Source organism: Marmota flaviventris, chromosome 4 (genome assembly GCF_047511675.1).
Source record: "Marmota flaviventris isolate mMarFla1 chromosome 4, mMarFla1.hap1, whole genome shotgun sequence".
Classification (NCBI taxonomy): domain Eukaryota; kingdom Metazoa; phylum Chordata; class Mammalia; order Rodentia; family Sciuridae; genus Marmota; species Marmota flaviventris.
Genome location: NC_092501.1, coordinates 6,230,954 through 6,253,183, shown reverse-complemented (window position 1 = coordinate 6,253,183; position 22,230 = coordinate 6,230,954). Strand labels below are relative to the sequence as shown.

General features: G+C 44.8%; 1 protein-coding gene across 1 annotated transcript in view; it reads left to right on the top strand.

Annotated features, from left to right (window-relative positions):
- Fank1 (fibronectin type III and ankyrin repeat domains 1) overlaps positions 1 to 20,235 on the top strand; it is a 72,488-nt gene extending 52,253 nt beyond the window's left edge. The window contains exons 2-11 of the mRNA XM_027930354.3: positions 742 to 919; positions 3,929 to 4,053; positions 9,774 to 9,855; positions 10,863 to 10,937; positions 11,676 to 11,741; positions 16,220 to 16,385; positions 19,022 to 19,165; positions 19,753 to 19,830; positions 19,941 to 19,985; positions 20,092 to 20,235. Of these exons, the coding sequence (XP_027786155.1) occupies positions 742 to 919; positions 3,929 to 4,053; positions 9,774 to 9,855; positions 10,863 to 10,937; positions 11,676 to 11,741; positions 16,220 to 16,385; positions 19,022 to 19,165; positions 19,753 to 19,830; positions 19,941 to 19,985; positions 20,092 to 20,154 (1,022 nt within the window). The 3' untranslated portion in view covers positions 20,155 to 20,235. The remainder of the gene's footprint in view (positions 1 to 741; positions 920 to 3,928; positions 4,054 to 9,773; positions 9,856 to 10,862; positions 10,938 to 11,675; positions 11,742 to 16,219; positions 16,386 to 19,021; positions 19,166 to 19,752; positions 19,831 to 19,940; positions 19,986 to 20,091) is intronic.
- Positions 20,236 to 22,230: the final 1,995 nt, after the last annotated feature.

Here is a 22,230-nt window from a genome sequence, read left to right as displayed (position 1 = left end):
CTGAGTTAAAAATGAATGATTTGGAGAATAAGTCAATAAATGGCAGACTTTCTTCATCCCAGGTCTACGTTTTACCCCTGTACGTCTAAGGGGCAGTGGGGCATGGAGTTAAAAGTTAGGGACTCGTCAGCCAGACCATTTTTTTGGTAATACTGATTCTGCTGGTTACTTCTGTGTGATCTTGGGCAAGTTACTTAAGCTCTTTGTGTCTGAAACTGTTTGGAGTTGGTGAAGTTGAATGAATAAGTGTAAAGGGTCTGGGACAGTATCTGGCACAAACTGTTACACAATGCCACTGTTGCTGCCTCCACCCAGTGGCTGGGCCTGTGACTTGGCACTTCTGTCACTCTCATTACAGCTCTGGCCTCTGCTCTCTTGCCCTGGTGAAGCTTTCACTTTGGCCCATTACTTTAGGATCCTAAAACAATGTGCTAACATATATATTTTAGGATGTTTATGATGAAAATACCGACACTTTTATCACAGAATGCACAACTCTGTCTGGGCGTAATGCTGTAAGGTCCTGGTGGGTAGTGTTCTGGGGATTCCAGGCCAGCTGTCCTTGGAATTGACATATTGATTAGCTTCTGAGTTTGGTGTCCCCTCTGCTTTCCAGGTGTCAGCACCCACGTGTGCCTGACGGTGAGAAACAGTTGAGTCACTGAGCAGCTGAAGTCCACTCGGCAGTCTCTCTTCCTTATGGAAATGGGGTTCTGAAATTCTGTATTGTTCTTTTTTTAGAAACCATGCCATCCTCAAAGCCTCATCCACCTGTTGTGGGCAAAGTGACTCATCACAGCATTGAGTTATACTGGGATCTGGAAAAGAAGGAGAAACGGCAAGGTCCTCAGGAACAGTGGCTTAGATTCTCAATTGAGGAAGAAGACCCCAAAACGCACACTTACGGTATCATTTATACGTAGGTGCAACGTTGGATTGCTTACCATTTTGCTTTGGTTTCCTGATCGTCTAAAGCAATTTCTATTATCTCTGAAAAGCCATTGCTTGTTTTGAAATTAGAAGAATGAGTCAGCACAATTTGCATTCATGCTCTTTTCTGAATTATAATTTTCAGAAAAAAGCATTAGCAGTGACTTTGAAATTAAGCCTCCTGTACCTTGAGAGCTTCTTTGACTTTGGAACTAATTTGAAGGTATGTTTTAGAAATCCAAAATGTAGAGAGAGAAACAGAAGATAGTCTGATGAAATTAAGCAAGGCTTCTAGCAGGTCATGTTCAGAGTTGTGGGATGAGCCCGAATGTGGTCCACGGTGGCCAACTTTCCTGATCTTACATTACTCAGTGTCCCCTTGCCATGTCTCTCCAGCTCCCTTCCTATGCACATGAGCGCACACATGAAGCATGTAAACCTAAGTGTTAATATCTCCAATATTTGAGCAACATTTCTTTGTATCAGAGGGAGGAAAAGGTAATCTGAAATGTAGTTACCATGGGAAAATAATTCCTGGCCTGACCACCTGAAGATGTTATTGTAATCATGCCATATATTCCTCTGTGATGGTGGTTTGCCTCTAAAAGCATGAATCCCACTAGTTTTAAGAATTTCTATGGAGAAGGAAATGAGGTGTCACCTTTTTCCCTTAGCCCTCCTGCCACTGTTGCCTGTGGCCTGGAGGGAGCCATCCCAGGTGTTGCTTTGCTTCCTCTTGGCTCTTTCCTTCTGCTAGGTGGCCAGGTAGATGCTCACCTTGTCACAGGGAAGGCAGGTGCTCATGTCCCAGCATCATGTGTGCATTTGCACCGTTACATTCTCCCTCGAGACCAGGTTGCCCTGGGGCCAGGGAATGGCCTCGGATGCTGGCTGGTATTGCTGAGTGGTGGCCCTGCTGCAGACCCGAGCTCCAGGGACATGCCTGGGCTCCTGTGGTCCCTGAGAGACTCGGATGCTCCAACTTGACACTAGGTGGCAGGCGTGCACTATGTTAGTCTTGACCTCTTTTGTTCTGTTCTGGCCTGTGCTCTAGATTGCATTAAACCAGCGAATGTCTTCCTTTAAAAAAGCAATTATCCAGACCATCTGATGATGGGCCTGTGAATTTAGGAACTTCTTCCCGACTTGGGCTCCCCTCCACGGCTTTTCAGAGACGGCCACCTGGTTTTGTGAGCTGGCCCTCGGTGGTCCTCCTAGACCCTCTCATTAAGCAGGGCATTTTAGTCTGGTAGAATGCAAGCACCACCGTGGACCCTGGCCCACAATGCCCAACACCCATGTCGCCTTCAGGAGTGGGCTTTGCTCCTCTTTTCCTGCCTTCTATTCCTTTGTTCTATCCTGTAGGTTAATTTTCTTGTTAAATCTCGTTTTGTCAAATTATCTCCAGCAGGTGTCCTTGGCCTGCAGGATGAAGGTCAAGCTCCTTAGACTGAGGTTTGCTTCTCTTCACAGTTTGCCCACCTCCTCTCCTGTTGCCTCATCTCTGAGCACGACCCTCCTATTAGGTCTGCTTCCTGTCTTGAACATGCCTTGACTTTTTCTACAGGTGTGTCTACTCTTCTCCCTGTGCGTCAAGCGTCCCCCTTCATCCCATCCTTTCTCCTGCCAGGTCAGAGTCCCCCTCGACTGAGAACGTCCCTGTGGTCTGCCCTGCCCATCCACTCCTGTGGTAACTGGCCCCATCTCTCATCTCTCCATCCACTGGCATGTATCATTCAGTGCCAGCAATGTGCCCGGGCACTGTCCTGGATGCTGAGGACATGGCACTGGGGACAGGCAGAAATTCCTTGTGGCGAGGAAGACTAGTCATAAATAAGTGTGCCAGGTGTGATCTCCTAAGGAGAAAAACCGTAGGAAAAGCTGGGGTCTAGGTTGGGGGGGGGGAATTTCACAAGAAGGTAACTTCTGAGTGAAGACTTGAAGCCAGTGGGGGTACCTGGAACATTCCAGGCAGAGCAAGTGGCCAGCGGAAAGCCTTGAGGTGGGAGAGGGCAGGCAGCGGTCCAGGGACTCGGGGGTGGCGTAAACAAGGGCGAGGTTGGTGAGGTCATGAGAACCTGTGGGTTGTGGGGAGGACCTCTGGCTTTTAATCTGAAGTGGGAAAGCCAAAGGAGAAGGGTACGCGGGGCAGGCCTGGTCTGGCTCAGGCTCTGTGAGGACACACTGGCTGCAGGTTGAGCTCGGGCTGACGGGGGCAGGGCGGCATGCAGTGGGAAGGACCAATTAGGAAACTTCTGCAATAACTGAGGTGGGCGAAAGCAGAACATTTTGAGAAATGATTGAACTCAAAATACATTTTAAAGAGTTTAAAGACTTGCCAGTGTAGCTGGGGAGGCTGAGGCAGGAGGATTGATAGAGCCTGGATGCTCAGGGGCAGCCTGGGCAACAGTGGGACATCCTGTCTCAAAAAAAAAAAAAAAAAAAAAAAAATTAAAACAGAGTTTGCCTGGTGGACTGACCTCATCACAAGCTGTCTGGGTTCTTTTACATGCACCTGGCCCTCCGGTTGCCGTTGGTTGCTCATGAGCTGCCAGCTGTCTTTAGGGCACTGCCCTGGGGTCTTTCCCTGCAGTGTTGGGCCTGAAGTATGCAGCTGTCTGAGAGTCAGCCTCCCCCACCCACGGAAGATCCCACTTGAAACTCAAATACATGCACGTTCAAACGTGGAACTTTGTCCTTTAAGGATAAGTGTCGTGGGTTAGAATGATTACTTCTCCAGGGTACAAAACTGTATGCAAGCAAGGGGCCAGTCATGGGTGAGGACCTGTGGATAGGGAGGGCATGTGCTGGGAATGGACAGAGGTGCCAGTGTGACCTGTCCTTTGTTCTCAAAGCATTAAAAAACCCATGACCAGCTCTGTACTGGACATAGACAGTATTCAAAAGTTGCTCCCCCCTGCCCTTGTCACAACCTACGCAGGATGCCTGTCAGATGACCTGGTGTCATCAGCAGTGTGTCGTGTCTCCTCCTGTCTAGGGGATATGCAACGAAGCACGTCATTGAAGGTCTGGAACCGAGGACACTATACAGATTCCGACTAAAGGTCACCAGCCCCTCTGGAGAATGCGAGTACAGCCGCATCATGTCGGTATCCACGACCAGTGAGTACACGGTGCTCGAGGCCGGCGAGTCCAGGGCACAGGCACGAGACGCAGTGCAGAGGCAGTGTCCTGCCTTTCCCCGGCCTCACAGAGCATTCTTACTGCCCGGGCTTCCTGTAACGTGTGACCCAAGGGATGTCCATTATGCTTTCACAGAATGGGAGACGGCTGATTTTGTTCTAGGACTGTCCTGGTCGTGGACATTGGCACCAGGGCGGAGTTGCCTTGCTTAGGAAGAGGGCCACGAGTGTGTGCTTAGCCGCTGTGTGTTTGAGTGTCCTCTCTGAAGGGGTCAGTCCACTCAGTGTGTGTCTTGACTGGCCAGACACATCTGATTCTTGGGGTCCTGTGGGGAATGCACAGTGCTGCCCCCAGCCACAGAGTGTTCTGGAAGGAATCCTTGCAGAGGGGGTGTCCAGGGAGGCTGGCCACAGTGCCTTTGACCACTTTGTCCTTTTCCCAGTTTTATAGTACCTTCTGAGATTGACGTTTGAAAACATTTTAACGATGCAGTGTTCAGTGTCATCTTTAGGTTACCATATTGAACAGGTTAAAATGATCAGAAAAGTCCTTCATGGCCACTCACAATACATACAGATCAGTCTTTTTTGGGTTATATAAAGAAAATATTCCTTTTGTGAGCAAAGTATTTTTCAGTTATATTCAGTGTGACATTTGGCTTTTATGTACATTTCATGTGGCTTTTGATTGTGTCCTTTAGGCATTTATTTATGAGTGGGAGTTAAGAGTATGAAAAGAAATGTTGGCTTTCTTGGCTCACACTGGTGTCTATTAGGAAATACTGGGGCCCATCCACCTGGACCTATAGGGGAAGTGATCATGGCTGTTCTGAAACCAACTGTGGTGGGCTTCAGGTGGTCACTAGTACCCTCTTAGTAGCACAGCAAAGCCAGAGCACGGACTTCCAGGTCTTCTGGCTGGAGTTTCCCTGTTGCTGGTATGCCACGTGGAAATCCTTCAGGAAGGCAGAGAGCAGCGGACTGCCTAGCTGCCACGGGTTCTTGTGCCTGCGGGCAAGGTGTGCCTCCTCCTGCCTAGCTGCCTGGGGACAGGCTGCAGACATAGCTGGTCCAGATGCTTGTGCTTACCCCCCACAGCTTCTGTGGGCAGTTAGATAAGACCCCTATGGAACCAGGGCATGCTGGTGATGGCCCACTGTGCTGGAGTGTCACACTGTCTCATTGCTAGGTCCTGCACAAGTGCCTGCAGGCAGGCAGGCAGCCAGGCCTCCTGGGGTGCTACTGGGTGGTAGAAGTCAGGCATCCTCTGCTTTCTAAATGAGGCAGGCTCTGCTGGCGGGATGCTGATCCCTTATGCTATTGTTACAATATCGTGCAGACTCTTAAGGAGGCAGATCATGCTAAACAAAGAATTAAAAATGCACACATTATACAGAGCAAGTGAAAATGCTTCTGTGGGTTGATGATTTGCATTTGGTTGGAGAGCGTTTTAATGAATCACAAAAGCATGTACTTTGTTTGAATAAAGGATGCTCAGACTTTTTTTTTTTTCCCCAGGTAAAGTACATGAGACTCTTGCTTAAATGAGGCATGCAATTTTAATCAGCTGGGCCCTTAAAAAAGAAAGAAAAACAGCTGCTACTTGTTAATTGGCAAATATCTTCCCCAATGAGCTCATGATTTATTCACTGCTTTTAATAAAGATCTAAATTCCACCAAGAAAGGTGTTATTGCCATATTATAATATCTGTGGGCACATCTTGCAACTAAATGACCCTCTTGCATAGAATGAATGATGGCTTCCCAAAGACTGCTGTGCCCTCCCCTTCCAGGTGTCCAGGCCACATGCATTACTTCTAGCTCAGAGGAGCATCCAAGGACGTTCTTACCAAAGAAGGATCAGTTTGATGTTTGTAATTGTAGCACTCATAACTCTTGGAAACAAAACATGCAAAGGCTTGCCTTCTTTATATTCAGTTGCACTTATCAATGGCATTCCCTGGGCTAGGCCCACAGGGTCTTAAAGGGCTTGGGGGGTGAGTGGAGAGGAACATTCTGTCCACTCTGGAATTTCCTTTCTGTTCTTTGTGACTCCTGCCCAGAGTGGGAGTAGAAAGAATTGCTGTGCATTGCAAACAAAGGCCTTCTCATTTCTTTTCTGTGTCTGTCAAAAATTCGTGTAATCTCTTAAATGTATCTGTTTAAGGTTAGTTCACATGGCTCCAGGGGACATTTTCGTTTTTCTTTGCCTCCTGGGGAGGAGGGTGAATGAGCTTGTGCTGAGAAGGGGCTCTTATTTCCTGACTAATGGCTATTGCTGTCTTCTGCTGAAACTCAGCAAGCAAGGAGTGATGAACAATTATGTTGTCTTTCCCTCTCTTCTATGAGGGGCCCCTTTGTTCTCAGAAAACGTGAAGTGCTGAGTACCTCCTACAGAAGCTGCAATAATACATAGATTTTAATTCTATCATAAAATCAAAATACCCTGGTCTTATAAGCACAAGATGAACTTACTGGGATGTCACATTTCCATGCTGCAGAGTTTCCTGGTCAGGATGTGTTAGGAAGCAACCCCCCATTGGGAGGGCCTTGCTGAGCAGGTAAGGTGGGTGATGTGGAATGGAGTCATCAGTGGACAGCTGTGGGATGCGGCAGTGCTTTTGACTTTTTCTCAAAAAGCCCAAGGAATTGGCATTTTCTGAAACTTCTCAATCATCCCTTCAATGAACACTTTGGCAAGGGATCAGTGTTTTAAGATGTCTGTATTAAAAATTTATTTAGAGTGGAAGTGTGTAGCAAATTGGTCAGATACCCCACCACTCTCTTCTTCCTCCTCCCTCCTTCCCCCCTCCTTCCCCCCTCCTCTCCCCCCTCCTCTCCCCCCTCCTTCCCCCTCCTTCCCCCTCCTCTCCCCCTTCCCCCTCCTCTCCCCCTTCCCCCTCCTCTCCCCCTTCCCCCTCCTCTCCCCCTTCCCCCTCCTCTCCCCCTTCCCCCTCCCCTCCCCTCCCCTTCCCCCTCCCCTCCCCTTCCCCCTCCTCCCTCCCTCCTCCCTCCCCCTTTCTCCCTCCCTCCTCCCTCCCCCTTTCTCCCTCCCTCCCTCCCTCCCTCCTCCCTCCCCCTCCCTCCCTCCCTCCCTCCTCCCTCCCCCTTTCTCCCTCCCTCCTCCCTCCCCCTTTCTCCCTTCCTCCCCCCTCCCCTCCTCCTTCCTTCCCGCTTCCCTCTTCCTTCCCTCTTCCTCCTCCTCCTCTTCCCTCTTCCTCCTCCTCCTCTTCCCTCTTCCTCCTCCTCCTTCCTTTCTTCTTCCTCCTCCTCCTCCCTTTCTTCTTCTTCCTCCTCCTTCCTTTCTTCTTCTTCCTCCTCCTTCCTTTCTTCTTCCTACTTCCTTCCTTCTTCCTCCTCCTCCTTCCTTCCTTTTTCCTCCTTCTCCTTCCTTCTTACTCCTCCTCCTCCTTCCTTCTCACTCCTCCTCTTCCTTCCTTCTCACTCCTCCTCCTTCCTTCTCTCCTCCTTTTTCTTTTTGGTCCTGGGGTTTGAACCCAGAACACTCTACCACTGAGCTGCATCCCCATCCCTAGTTTTATTTTCTATTTTGAGACAGAATCTCATTAAATTGCTGAGGGCCTTGTATAATTGTTGAGGCTGGCTTTTGAACTTGTGATCCTCCTGTTTCAGCCTCCTGGGTTGCTGGGATCACAGGCATGAGCCACCTACCTCACCCAGCTCCTCTTCTTAAATACTAAAGGGAAGTGGCCATGGACTCTGATGCTGGGTGACCTTGGGCAATTTAGCCTTCCTGATCTCAGAGAATTTTAAAAGTACTGTGGGTATTTGGTGGGGGGTGGGGAGACATTGTGTAAAGTCCTATGTACATCTTAATTTATAGGATTGGATTTAGGATACCACACATCTTAACTTCAGTAGTGGTAGGATGAACTTGCATGTTCCTACAGACAGATATCCTGTCTTTGACAGCTGGAGTTTGAGGGTCACAGAAATGGGGGCTGTTTGGTGGGACAACAGACTTAATAGCCACATTGCTTTCTCCCTCTTTCCAGTTAGTAAGAGGGAAAGGAAAACAGTCTGTGGTTAGTTTGTCCACTGAAAGTGTGGGTGGGTCACGTGGCAGGTGACTTAAATCCATCTTCATCTATTCCAGGGTTCTCGGCCACTGTGCTTTGAACACTGTGGTTGTTGGTGGACTGTGCTGTGCCCTGCAAGGTGTTGAGTGGTATCCCTGGCCCCTCTCTGTTAGCTTCCAGGAGCACCCCTTCAAGTTGTGACAACAGGGTCACCAGATGTTACCAAATGTCCTTTCCTTAGCCCCGCTGGTGAAACCCCTAGGCTGAGGTTCTCCCTTGGAAGGCCACAGAGAACCTGGGCCTTGGCCTTTGATAGTTTATCATGGGGCTTTTATTTGAAGACTTGGTCTACAAATATATGTGGAATGATGAATAGGAAGTACAATGTGGCTGAAAACCTTTTAGAGATTGACAAACTCAGAATTGTTGTTTCAAATAACTTTAAACTAGCATAAATTGATATTTACTTGAAAAGAGAGAAGGCTTCTCTGGTGAAGGACTCCTTTATTTTCACCCATTGGTTTGTGCCCTGCCCAGTTGACTTCGTGACCAATGCTGTCCAAAGAAGCCAGGAGAAAAGGGCTGCTCTGCCTGGGAGGGACTGACATCCCGGAGGGCCGTGCTGCCGGGGAGCAGCGAAGGGGGGCTGACTGACCTTGCAGGCCAGGCTGTGAGAGGCGAAGTGAGCACAGACCAGGAGGCAGCTGGTGCGGTGCTGGACGGTGGGCTAGGTGCAGGTGTTCTTGTGGGATTCAGAACAGTAACAGGCTGAAAGTGGACGCTGCAATGTAGACCAGCAGGGAGAGGACCCTGTTTGTCTCTGAGACTCCAGCGCCGAGGAGCACTCAGTGTGCAGGCTGCTCCTAGTGTTTCTTGAAGGGTGGAGGAGGCCTATGAGAGGGATAGAGCAGGGCTGGTCCACTCAAGGGCCTGGGGAGGGCAGTGGGCTTGCAGTGCAGGTGGGGAAGGAACAGGGTGGGGCCAGAGAGACCACGATGGCAGCTGCCACTGGTGCTCCTGCCTCGGCAGCAGGTGTGTGTGTGAGGTCTCCCATGGGCCAGGGCCAGTCTAGGCGCTTCCCTTACATTTAAGCTTAATCATGATAGTTCAAAAAATCTGAAAGGCATGGTGTATGAGACAAAAGAAAGCTGAAATAAACACCTTGAAAGACAGCTGCTTCATGCGTGGGCCTTGATTCCCACACTGCTCCTGTTCATCTCCTGCCTCATCCTCCTCCCTGCAGAGGTGATGGTCACATAGGATCCCCCACCCACTTCACTTACCCCCTGGTCTTCTCTAGGCTTTCTGTTGGGATTGGGTTTTCATTTTGGCAAATAGCTCCTTGTGTCAATTGCTGAGCTTTCTCTTGCATGGAGGAGACATTTACTGAGCCTGATAAGATCCAAAAGTGTTATTTCAGATATCTGAAATAACACAAAGCAAGACTTACTAACATGACACCTTCCCAAGCTTTAGGTCAGTCGGAGTGTTCTCTTCTCTGGTGCAAGTGAGATCTCTTTGAAAGAAGCAGTTGTGTAGAAAACTCAGGATCTCCTTGGGGGGGAAAGCCCAGAGCCCACGAGCAGCTGTGGGAGGAGCACGGTGACTCTGAGTCATCTTCCCTGCGTTTGGATGATTGCTTTCCATCTTGTTTCTTCAGGAGAACCCATTAGCAGTGAGCACTTTCATCGAGCTGTCAATGTGAATGATGAAGATTTGCTTGTTCAAATCCTTGAAGGAGGGTGAGAGAACTCTGCCAGCTTATTTTTTAAAATATATAAAGTGCATAGAAATATGTGATATAGCTTTATTTTATTTTCCTAAAAATTCCATGCCATTCAAACTGCCTTCCAAATTGATCTCAGGTGCCTGGTGTGAGTCAAAGCATAGTCAATAGAGCCGATCATGAAGTCCCATATCAGTGTCATAGTCATTATTTAATGAAAATTGTAAAAGGTAATTATAAGTCTGGGTGTTATATTTATTCCACAAAATAATTTCTGTCCCTTGTTTATATGCTATAGCATTTAGGCAGATTTTACTCCAAAAATACTTGCACCTAATTCTGATGAGATCAGGGAATTGCTAAATGAGCTTCGTTCTAATTGAGGAGGTTGGTAGGACACTGGAGAAAGATGGTGGGCACAGCTGCTGGGGATGAGAGGCGCAAAGCTGCCTCCCAAATGCAAAGACGTTATCTAGGTTCCTTTTTAGTCAGTAAATTTTTGAGCTACTTATGTGACAAGTGGTTTGTGAATTGGGGCTCTGTGAGTTGGAACAGAGAAGGTTCCTACAGAAAGCCAAGCTTCTGAGCTGACAGTAAGAGCTCTGCTTTCCTCTGAGCAACACTGATTTATATCCCGTAGGTGAGGTGGAAGTCAAGGGTTAACCTTGGGTCTCTGCCAATATGGGCTTGTGGTTGGGAGAGCTACGGAAGTCTGCAATGAAGACACTGTCCCCTGCCACCTTCAAGAGACTGTGTCTGTCATAGTGTGTTATCCACGGCACCATGGCTTGAATTGAAAGGAATGTCCGTTTTATGTGAACTTATGATTTTTTCTTATAAATTTGAATATCTAAGAATATTAGGCAGGGCATTCTAAACAATAAAAACTTGATGGCCCAAAAGAAATGGGGATTTTTGGTAAAATGAGCCATTGTAGCCTCCTGTGCCTTGCAAGTGTCACCAGCTACATATCTACAGAGCTGCACTAAGCATATTGATCTCTTTTCTCTGTTTTTTCTCAAGCCATGTCAAGGTTGATGTTCCCAATAAGTTTGGCTTTACTGCTCTGATGGTTGCTGCCCAGAAAGGATATACCAGGTAGGGCACTTTGCTCATCCCGAGTGACAGGTTGAACATTTCCCTTCCCCCAGAGGCGCCAGTCAGGATGGGGATGGGAGGGAGTGGGTCCAGGGAACCTAGCTTCTTTTCTCTTTCCCAAACTGATCCCTCTGAATTCAGCTGCTTTTATCATAAAGCTATATAGCATGCAGGAGAAAACATCCCAGGTGTGTGGTTGTATATTAGGGAAGAGAGGAGCCAATTAATTCCATGCAGTTTATCTAATATCTCCTGGGAATACTGGCTATTGGAATTTGAATTTCTTTAAAGCAATTTAAAAAGGATAGGTGGGGGACATTTTGGAAAACAAATTTCCCTGGTAGATGTCAAGATATGATTTTGGTAACACAAAGTTAGGAATAATGCTTACATCTATTTCCCAAACATATTTATATTTTGCGTAATACAATTTCATTTTGAAAAAAAATAGAAATGTTTTTATTAAATGCTGTCATTAACAACTGTTAAAATGATAGTTTTGAGAGTCTGAGTTGTATCATGTGGGTAGTTTGATTTTATTGACTAATTCATTAAGATCAAGGTATAAATCTGTTTTTTGGTGTGGTGGGGGTTTTCCAGCTTAATAATGTCCTGTTCTGAAAACCAGCTGGCTTTCGAAGATGGAGAAGTTGTTGCAGGATGTGACATTTACTGCGTTATCATAGGTTCCACGTCATCCAGGCAACTTACCTGTATTGTCAACTTTGTTTCCTTTAGGCTTGTGAAAATCTTAGTTTCTAATGGTACAGATGTGAATCTGAAGAATGGCAGTGGCAAGGACAGGTAGGAGGGGCATGATTGAAACTGTGTTATTCAGCTGGAGCCCAGAGGGGTTTTGACCCAACCCTAAAGTTTTCTTTAGCTTCTTTTGAAAGTACCAGAAAGCAAGCGGGTCCCAAAGGAAAGGTGGTGAGAACAAACCTGGTCTGTTCACTGAGACCCTCATTCATCAGGGTGTTTGGGGGGAATCAGTCACACTATTTCTGCCTTCTCTAGCCCAGTAAAGAACCCTTAAGATGGCATCCCATCTCTGCGCAGGCCTTGGCTACGAGCGCTGCCCCTCTGTGTTCCTCTCTTGGCGCTCTCCTTGCACCTCAGCCTTTCTCTGTTTACTGAGAACCCCTGGTGTTTCTAAGGAAGTAGCCAAAGACACGGCATCCTCAGGGTTATACAAAATTACATACAAGAGGAAGTGAGGGGAAAGGGAAAAATAATACAAGGGGGAGAAATGAATGACAGTAGAGGGGGTAGAGAGACAAGAAGGGAGGGGAGGGGAGGGGAGGGGGGATAGTAGAGGATAGGAAAGGCAGCAGAACACAACAGACACTAGTATGGCAACATGTAAATCAATGGATGTGTAACTGATATGATTCTGCAATCTGTATACGGGGTAAAAATGGGAGTTCATAACCCACTTGAATCAAAGTGTGAAATATGATATGTCAAGAACTATGTAATGTTTTGAACAACCAACAATAAAAAATTAAAAAAAAAATACAACCACAAAACTTTCCTGAAGTTTCCATCTGGACTGGCCGAGGGCAGTACAGGAAAAGTTCATGGAAAGAGTGTGATACTTGCAGAGGAGAGGTAAAAGAATGTTTTTGAAAGCTGAAATACTTGACAATTTAGGTTTAATTAGTTCATCCAAACCAACCAACATTTATTGAATAACTCACACATGCCAGGCACTGTGCTTGGTGCTTGGGTAGAAGAGGGAGCAAAATGCAGAGGTCTGTTCTCAGAGCTCAGGGTCACAGCATGCACACAGACCACAGGTTAGGACACCACATGTGACCATCATGGGATAGCGTAAAACACCAGTCATCTATAGTGGCTCTGCAGGGAACACCGCTTTCTAAAGCCAGAAAGCTTACCTACTCTACTCTTGGACACAGTGCAGTAACAGATTTTAAATGACATTTAAAAACTTAAATCTGAAAAGTGTTTTCCAAATAATTAGGCTAGTTGATGGCTTAGTTCCAAATTTAAAAAGTTTAAAAAGAATAATGATAATTTACAAAGAAAAAGGGACAGGGGAAAAAAAGGAAAGAAAGAAAGAAAATAGAGATAAAACTTAATTAACCAAAAGTGAAAGATTATTGAGAAATATAAGAGTTGCCTCTTAAATAAGAACTTGTATGATAACATAAAACAGTCTCTTGTAAATCTAAAGCAAAATTAGAAATATGGAGGGAAAATAATCGAGGAAATTTACACATGAAATGGTGCATTTGTGTCTAATAGATTTGATAATTTCATTGAAATGGATGCTTTATTGGCGAAACTTTAAACCACCAAAATCAACCCGTGAAGCAGAAAATCTGAAATAACCTACATCTATACAGAAAATTAGAAAATTTATGGAAGCATAGTTTCTGTGGCTTAACTATCCCACCATTAGTTTCTAGGGACCATTAATAATCTTGAGCTTTTCCAGGGCATAGAGGAAACTGCAAACCTACCTATTGCCAAAACCTGGTAGTAAGAAAAGGATACCTGTGTGTGTGTTTGTAGGCATTGACAAATCTCCTCCTTCAACTCAGAGCATTAGGAAGGTAAGGAAATGTAGTATTGGGAGATTTCCATGCTAACACTTCCCACCAGTAGGTTAAAGGTGAAAATGAAAATAGCATCAACCCAGTGCCTTAAATGAGTAACCCAGTGTCTTATTTTTTTAAAGTGAAGGATGCTTCCAGCCCCCCGAGTGTCTGGTACATGGCTGGTGGAAATGTATATCAACACTTAGCAGCATACAATAGGTTTGTGTTTTGTTTTTTGAGGCAGGGTCTCACTGTGTTGCCACAATGGCCTTGAACTCACAAACTAACTGCCTTGGAGTTGCTTGGATTACAGGTATATGACACTATGTGTAGCACCATACAAAGTTAGAGAAGATCCCAGACAATTAGCCAGTGTCATTCTTAGCATTGGCGAATTCCTTTTCTCAATGATAGTGATGCCCATAAGAAAGGTGTAAAGAGCACAGGCAAAGCAGACATCTTGATGTCAAATCCTGATCTCGGTATGGATGCTGTGTGTGACCTTGGGCAGGTTACTTACTTTCTCTGTACTTCTATAAAATGGGGAGGAGAGAAATACTTTATGATTGTATTGTTGTGAGCATTTATTGAGTTTAATATATGAAAAGTGTAAAACAGCACTTGGAATATGGTAATGTTATGGCAAGATTCCAATAAATCACTGAGTCGATCTTAAAGCAGGAGATGGAAACTTTGCTCACCAGCTGCAGATCCGGATCCATCAGCTGGTGGGCCAAGGGGTAGGCTGCAAGTCTACACCCTTCAAACTCCTCTTGGGGTTTGAGTACACCTTTTATAGTCCAAAATCATTTTAATCAGAAGTGGCTGTTGTTCAAACCATAAATAAACGTCATGAGATCTAAAATTGTAAGCAAAAAAGGGAGTGGACCAAAATGTCCCTAGTTGAGTACAAGTTAAAGAATGGTTACTAACATCTGAACAATCAATCTCTGACAGGGTACATTGTCCAAGAAAAATGGGAACCAAAGAGAGAATACTTTTACATTGTATAAGAATTGGCATTTTGTGTTGCCAAACATGCTATGCTAAGCAACTATTGATGGGTACAGAGGCGGGGCTTTCCTATGGGAGAAGCATTTCTTATATGATGTGGAGTCTCAGGGAAAAATGGAGTCTCTTTGGTCATTGCCCTTATAGTCTGGCCCATAACAGTAAGTATAGATTGTATTTTGTTAACTCATGATTGGACAGTACTTTGGAAGTCTGATCATCTTGGTGAGATGTGAAATAAGACGACTCCTGTCGTGCAGAACCCAAGAGAATCAACTTTCAAATACTTGGACTTAATGAGGAGGTTCAGTTATATGAACAACTATACAACAAAAATTTTAAATACCTGAAATTACTTGCTTAATAAATATAATAGGAAAAATAAAGTAGAATAAAATATTTCTTTTAAAAGCAAGATATTTGCTGGGTGTAATGGTGCATACCTATAATCCCAGCAACTCAGAGGCTGAGGTAAAAGGATGGCAACTTCAAGGCCAATCTCAAAATAAAAACATATAAAAAATTAAAAAAATATAGCAATAAATAAAAGGACTGGGATGTAATTCAATGGTAAAGCATCCCTGGGTTCAATTCCCAGTATCAACCAAAAAAATTTTTTTTGAATGAAAAACTAAACCTATACAAATATATTGAGAGATATAAAGACTTAAAAAATAGATACATATTTTAAGTTTTTCCAAATTAACATACAGATTGAATATAGCTTCAAATGGAGTTATTCCTGGAAACTTGTCAATAGATGATAACAGCTAATGTAACTTTGTTATAGAGGACTGTGGAAAGATTTGCCTTGGCAGTTATTAAAACGCCCTAAAACTTATAGTAATTAAAGTAGTATGGTACTGGAACAAATAATTGGAAAAGTAAATAGAATGGAATAGAAATCCTAAGATAGATCCCCATAAGAACTTAGTATATGATAACAGAAGCAACACAAATCAATAAGAAAGGTTTTAGAAAAATAGGCTTTTTGAAGAAAAAAATATTAAGTTAGATCCTAGCCTTAAAGCATGTACCACAATTTCTTCCAGGTGAATGAAGTATTAAATGTAAAAAAAAAAAAAAAAAAAAAAAAAAATCATAAGCTACAAGGAAGGGGCATATGCTTATCTGATCTTGTAATGTGAAAGCAAAAGAATGAAGGAAATCAGTGGGAAAAAGATTGTGCATACATCACACACTTTAAAGAACTAAATTACAGACACAGTTAAGGGTAATCTGAGGGGATATTTGAATGTCATAGACACGTGATGAACATCTTCAGTGTGCAGAAGTCAGGCACACAGACACAACACTGAACAAACATCTCTACACAGTAGGAAAAAAGAGCAATTTAAGTGAAAAGACAATTTTAAAGCAAAATCACTGTAAACAATTTGTATGAAAAATGTTTGACTTGGCTAGAATAAAAAATACCACCTGTAACATTTGTAATTGGAAAAGGTAGAGTAAATAGATGTTTTCAGAAAGTGTTGATAGAAGTGTAAATTGATATAACCTTTTTGGAAAGCAGTTTGGAAATATGCATTAAAAGTAAGTCACAGTCATTGACATAGAGATTCTACTTAAGGAATTGTGCTCTCAGGAAGTAGTCACAAGTGCGAGTAAGATTCACATAGTAAGGGTACAGTGTGCCTGAACTTGACAGATACACTTATAGCCAAATGCTTCTCCCATGTGTTGCAGTCTTATGCTTGCGTGCTACGCGGGACATCTGGATGTTGTGAAATACCTCCGCAGACATGGGGCTTCCTGGGAGGCTAGAGACCTGGGCGGCTGCACAGCTTTGCACTGGGCTGCAGATGGAGGCCACTGCACTGTGATCGACTGGATGATAAAGGATGGCTGTGAGGTACAGGGCCTGCCTTATTAGCCACACAGGACTGTTAAGAGCCTGAAATTCCATTCCACAGGGACTAGGAGAGTCAGGACCTTTGATTGGCCCAACTTAGAAATGATGGAGAAAGATCTCTGACCTAACTTAGAAATGATGGAGAAAGATCTCTGACCTATCAGTGAGAAAACTCCTGAAATCTTAGAAAAAAAGACATCATTGTGGCATTGATTTGACAGTAAGGCTTCCGGTTATCTTGGATTTTGGTTTCCTCTAGGAAGAAGGAACGAGGCTGGAATCAGAGCTGGACCAGATGTGTCTACTCCTTTGTTTATTCCTTTGTTCATTTGCTTATTTATCTCTTATGCAGCCCGTCACCAAGGCTTCACTGAGCATCTTCCACCTACCAGATATCATCTTAAATGCTGCAACACAAAGATGTTAAGAGCTCTCCCAGGCTCAGCACTTGTTGTTGCTTCTAAAACTAGATCATTTTTACTTACTTTGCATTAATCATTATAGTTTCCAAAGGGCAAGTGGCCATGTGAAGAATGGAGGCTCTCAGCTGTCAGTCTTTACCCAGGCCTGTTGATTTGCTTGTGTTTTCATGTCAGCAGGAGGTACAAATCTGATTTAGCAAATAGAAGTCATGTTGTATGAACTTCTATAGATATGTGAAAATGGCTAGTTATAATTAGATCAATTATGGTAACTGCTGATAGCTCTGGAAATTCTCCAAAGGCTTGGACTAAAGATTTCAAGGCATAGAAATAAAGAGTGACAGACAAAATGCCATGCTAACTGATTACCAGGCAGCGCAGAGTCCTGAGAAATTAAGTTGATGACCTGGAAAATCAATCCAATTCGAGCAAAGTCACATCTCCCAGAAGATGTTAGTATATTTATTCTAGTTTGTTCCCAAAGTGTGACTGAAAGAAAGTAGGTCTTATGCTGTGGAATCTCACTGGTTCCTGACACTGCTTTGGGAGGGTGGAGAAAAAGGCCCCCTTGAAGGGGAAAAAAATTTAATTATTAAGATAAGCCCTTTTTCTTACCTTTCATGTTTCCTTATATTTTAGAGACATGCACAAGAGTTCAGAAGGCTTCGCCTCTGTGTGCTAGCAATAATACCATGTTCCCCTGATTTGGTTTATGATGAGCTGTGTTCTGCTCTGGACCCAGTAAGAGTCTGATTAAAGAAAATCAATCAATCTCAGATGATTGAAGAAAAGGATCCAGATGAGGGCAGGTTTCTGCTGTGAGCATCTCAATACTGGAGCTTTGGAAATGTAGACTCTCTGGGCTTTAGACAAGCCCAATTCTCTGGGATAAATCCATCTTTCCATCCAACAGAAGCTGTGTTGCAGATAATAAATCCATAAGTGTAGGTGTGTGTGCTGAAGATCTTCATGTGGCTGGCTAGTGGGGGTGTCAACGGCATTTCTGTGTGCTTGCAGATGGCTCACCTGAGACTTTTAAAGACTGGAGCCCAGCAGGGTGTAGCCATCCCCTTCCCAAATGTGATGGTTTTATACTGAGAGTGAATGATTTACTTCAATAGGGAACGTTTCTACCTATGAGCCATGTGACTTCTGAAGTTTCGTTTGATCATTTCTAAACCAGAAGTAGAATCACCTACTCCTGCTTAACCCTTGGGACCAAAAGAGAGATTGTGTGGGAGTGTGCTGGGAAGCATGGGCGGCAGCTGGTGTCGTGATTTCAGTATTCGAATGGGATGAGCTCTGGCCTGTAGGTGGTTTGTTTGCGCGAGGGAGAGCGCTGCTGCAGTAGGTCATCTCCTGCCAGGCCCTGTTCGCCGTTCTCTCAGGCTTCACTAAAGCTAGGCCTTCCGAGTCATTCTTTCAGTCTGTGTGCGAGGGTCTGGGCTCGCCCTGTCTTCAGCACCTCTCTTCATGGGTTGGTTAGGGCTTCGATGGAATTATGAGCAGCAACATTTGCATTTTTAAAACACTAAATTGATAGAGTTCAGTGAGGAGCAGATGTTTGGGAAGTGACCAACCATATTACTTCTTGGAGAGGCATTGGGTTAGTGGCTCTTCAGATTGGAGTTTGTGTAATGGGTCTGGTCACTGTGCTTACTGTAGTTCTCCTGCTTCGAACAGAAGTATCCTTAAACACAAGGGTGTGTACATATCTTGTTCCAGAAAAGAACTGAAGCCCACCTACAAAGATGCATAAAAATAAGCATTGTTTAGACAGGTGAAGAAAGCTAGGCAAGGAACGCACCTCAGGGAGTTCCCATGGGCCAGGAGCAAGGTGCCAGATGAAGAGCTGCCCCAGCCTGGCCGCTTCTCCAACTCACAGAAGGAAAGTCCGCTTGCCCCGACTCCCCCGACTTAGTGGCAGCCTGTCAAGACTCGGTACAGGTTCACTGGACTGCATTCACCTGATTCTCACCTAGGTGCAGTGAGAAGATGCAGAAGAATCACATTAGGGGGTCCCCCCCTCAGCAGACCCCCTAAGGTGATTCTAACACATCTATCTTATCACTGCGCCTGGGCGAGGATTGGGCAAGAACCTGCACCCAGCCTGGACAGGCTGCCCGCTAAGTCGGGGGAGCCGGGGCAAGCGGACCTTCCTTCTGTGAGTTGGAGAAGCAGCCAGTCTGAGGCAGCTCTTCATCTGGCCCACAGGTGGACGTTGTGGACACTGGTTCAGGGTGGACGCCGCTCATGAGAGTCTCTGTGGTGTCGGGCAGCCAGAAGGTGGCCTCGCTCCTCATTGAGGCTGGGGCTGATGTGAATGTGAGAGACAAAGATGGGAAGACACCGCTCATGGTACGCCTTTCCCCCGAAGGCCAGAGCTTTTCTACGATTGGACATTCTTGTGAGTTTGGCTCATTCCTAGGCCCTGGGTTTGGTTGCGTGTGCTCCTGCCAGCCAGCCTTTTAATAAAGGTATGAGGGGGTCACTTTTTTTTTTTTTTAACTATGAGGTCTCATTATATTGCTTTGGCTGACCTCAAACTCCTGGGCCCAGCGATCCTGCTGCACAGCTGGAACTATAGACAAGCACAGCTGTGCCTGGCACTGTGTCGTTTCTGTTGTCTTTCAACAAATCCTCCTTTAAGGATTGTCAACCTTGGTCCCTAGGGCCACAGTAGGATCAAAACAGATCAAAACAGCTGGTTTCCTGTGCTGGCCTGGTCTTCCCAGTGTCATTTCAGTGGGGAGAGGGAGGTGGCCCTTCCCTCATCCTAGCAGTTGTGATGCCCTAGATGGAGCAGGACACAGGTCTGGCAGGCTGGTGACCCAGCCAGCTCTGCCCTCCTTAGCTGCTGGGCCCTGAGTTTGCCCGTGCACCCTTCCTGTGGCCTGCACCCCCGGGGAGCGGACCTGACCTCATGCAGCACTGCTGTCTTTCAGGTGGCCGTATTAAATAATCACGAGCAGTTGGTTGAGTTACTTCTTGACAAAGGGGCAGATGCAAGTGTGAAAAATGAGGTAAATAATCTCTATTGAAAGATCTTCCTTGGGGAAGAAAGAAATATATAAACATATGTATATATACTTATGTATATTCTAATATATATTCTTATTGTCTCCTCTTTCAGTTTGGCAAAGGGGTCCTAGAAATGGCCAGAGTGTTTGACAGACAGGTGGGGATGCCCTTCTGCCCAGCAAGGCTAATTTTGTAGTGCTTTCCAAATCACAAAACCCACCAAAAGTTTGGAGGACATTCACTTGCTTGTCTTGTTTTTCTAGAATGTAGTCTCCTTATTAGAAGAAAGGAAAAAAAAGCTGCCTCGGAAGTCCTCTGTCCACTGATCAGAGCACCAGCTGCCTGAGAAATTCAAGCAAAATAAAACAAAAAATGACTGTTGAACTGGACGTGATATTCTGCGTCCTTGAGGGCTGTATATTTATTTAGTTGAAGACTTGCAGTATTTTTTTGTAACAGACGGCTATTCCCACATTGAAATACATCTTTTTACCTAAGCACGCGCACATGTGTTCTCATCATTGGGCGTCTATAGAGCAGGACTGTTTTCTTGCACTTGTGCTTTGGAGTTAGACGTGAAACAAAATATTTATGCACTGGAGCTACGTAAACATGCACAGGGCCTCCTGGCTTCTGGCCTGCAGCTGTCCTCAGAGCCACTGCAGGCCCCTGGCGTGCTCTCCCTCATGTGTTTTCTGTTATCCACCCCCCACCCCCCCTGGGCCGCACTGCCAGGCTGCGTCCCCCTGTGCAGTGGTGCTCCTCCTCAGAGTCCAGGAGTCTTCTCTTCGGCTCTTGGCCTCACATCAAAGCTCGAGGTGCTTATCTCAAGACTCTGGTCCTGTCCTGCTTATGGTGAATGGTCCAGGTCAGTCTTTGCAGAATGGACCTGTCTGTGCGTGTGTGTCTGTACACGCTGAAGCTCTGATAAGGAAAGCCCCAGCTGCCGGATCTGATGACTTTGCTGAAATGTGGAGCAGTGTACTGAATTTAGTTTTGAAAGCAGAAAGCTTTTGAAGCTCAGGGCGCTGTTTGTAGACAGTTGGGGTGACTGCAAAAGGACTGCTGGTTGGAAGCTTAAGACAAACTTGGTGGAGCTTTCACTCAGCAAAGATGTTAGATGGCATACCATATGCATTTCTCCTCCTCAGAGACAAACTAGTTAACTTGGCCTCTGAGTAGACCAGCTGCAAAGGTCTGCACAGGAGTGAGATTTTTCTGGATAATGGAGAGACCAGTTAAAAGGTCATTAGAGCTCCAAAACTTTTTAAAAATTTATTTAATTTTTATTAGCTACATATGACAGTACAGTGATCTTGACAATTCATACATTTGAATCAAATGGGGTATAATTTCTTATTTTTCTGATTGTACAGGTTGCAGAATCACATTGGTCATACACTCACCTGTACACATACAGCATTAATAAGTGTATTTTATTCTGCCCTTCCAAAACTTTTGAGAAGGGGCATAGAGAAAAAACATGATTAATTTTTTTTATTGGTTGTTCAAAACATTACAAAGCTCTTGACATATATTTCATACATTTGATTCAAGTGGGTTATGAACTCCCATTTTTACCCCATATACAGATTGCACAATCACATCAGTTACACATCCATGTTTTTACATATTGCCATACTAGTGACTATTGTATTCTGCTATCTTTCCTATCCTCTACTATCCCCCTCCCCTCCCCTCCCATCTTCTGTCTCTACCCCATCTACTGTAATTCATTTCCCTCCCTTGATTTTTTTTCCCTTTCCCCTCACATCCTCTTATAAAACATGATTAATTTTATTGATGCTAGCAATTTTCAGCTCTGTTCCATATAGTTTATGGAACATTCACCTTAAGTTGATTCATTGGCGTTTTACCTTTTGTACAAATGCATCTCTCTCTATATTTGCTAGATTTGATTTTAAAACCTAAAAATTAGAGCATCTTCACACTTTGTAAAGCCTTCCTCTCCCTTTTCCAGGGTCAGTGTCCACGTCCCCCTTGATTTCATGCTTTGGTCTGTTGTAGGTTGCGTTTGCTAACCAGGCATGCTTGGCACATTCCTTCTGGCTGACACCAAGCTTGGCAACGTCTTGCACCCTCTGGGCTAGATTTCGAACCATCCTCACACCAATGAGACTGTCTCGTTGGTTATGGCGGGCTGTTGGGTTCTATGAGCTTATGTGCTATGTCTATTTGCTCTTTCTCTTCTTTTTGTTTAATGATATTTGAAGGCGGTTAATAGCCTGTTTTAATTTTCCCTAGGAGCAACTCATGGTTTTATTCTTTTTCTATTTTATAAATTCATTTCTTCTGTTTTTTGTTTTGTTGTTATCAAGGATTAAACCCAGGGGCTCTTAACCACCGAGTCACATCCCTATCCCTTTTTATATTTTATTTAG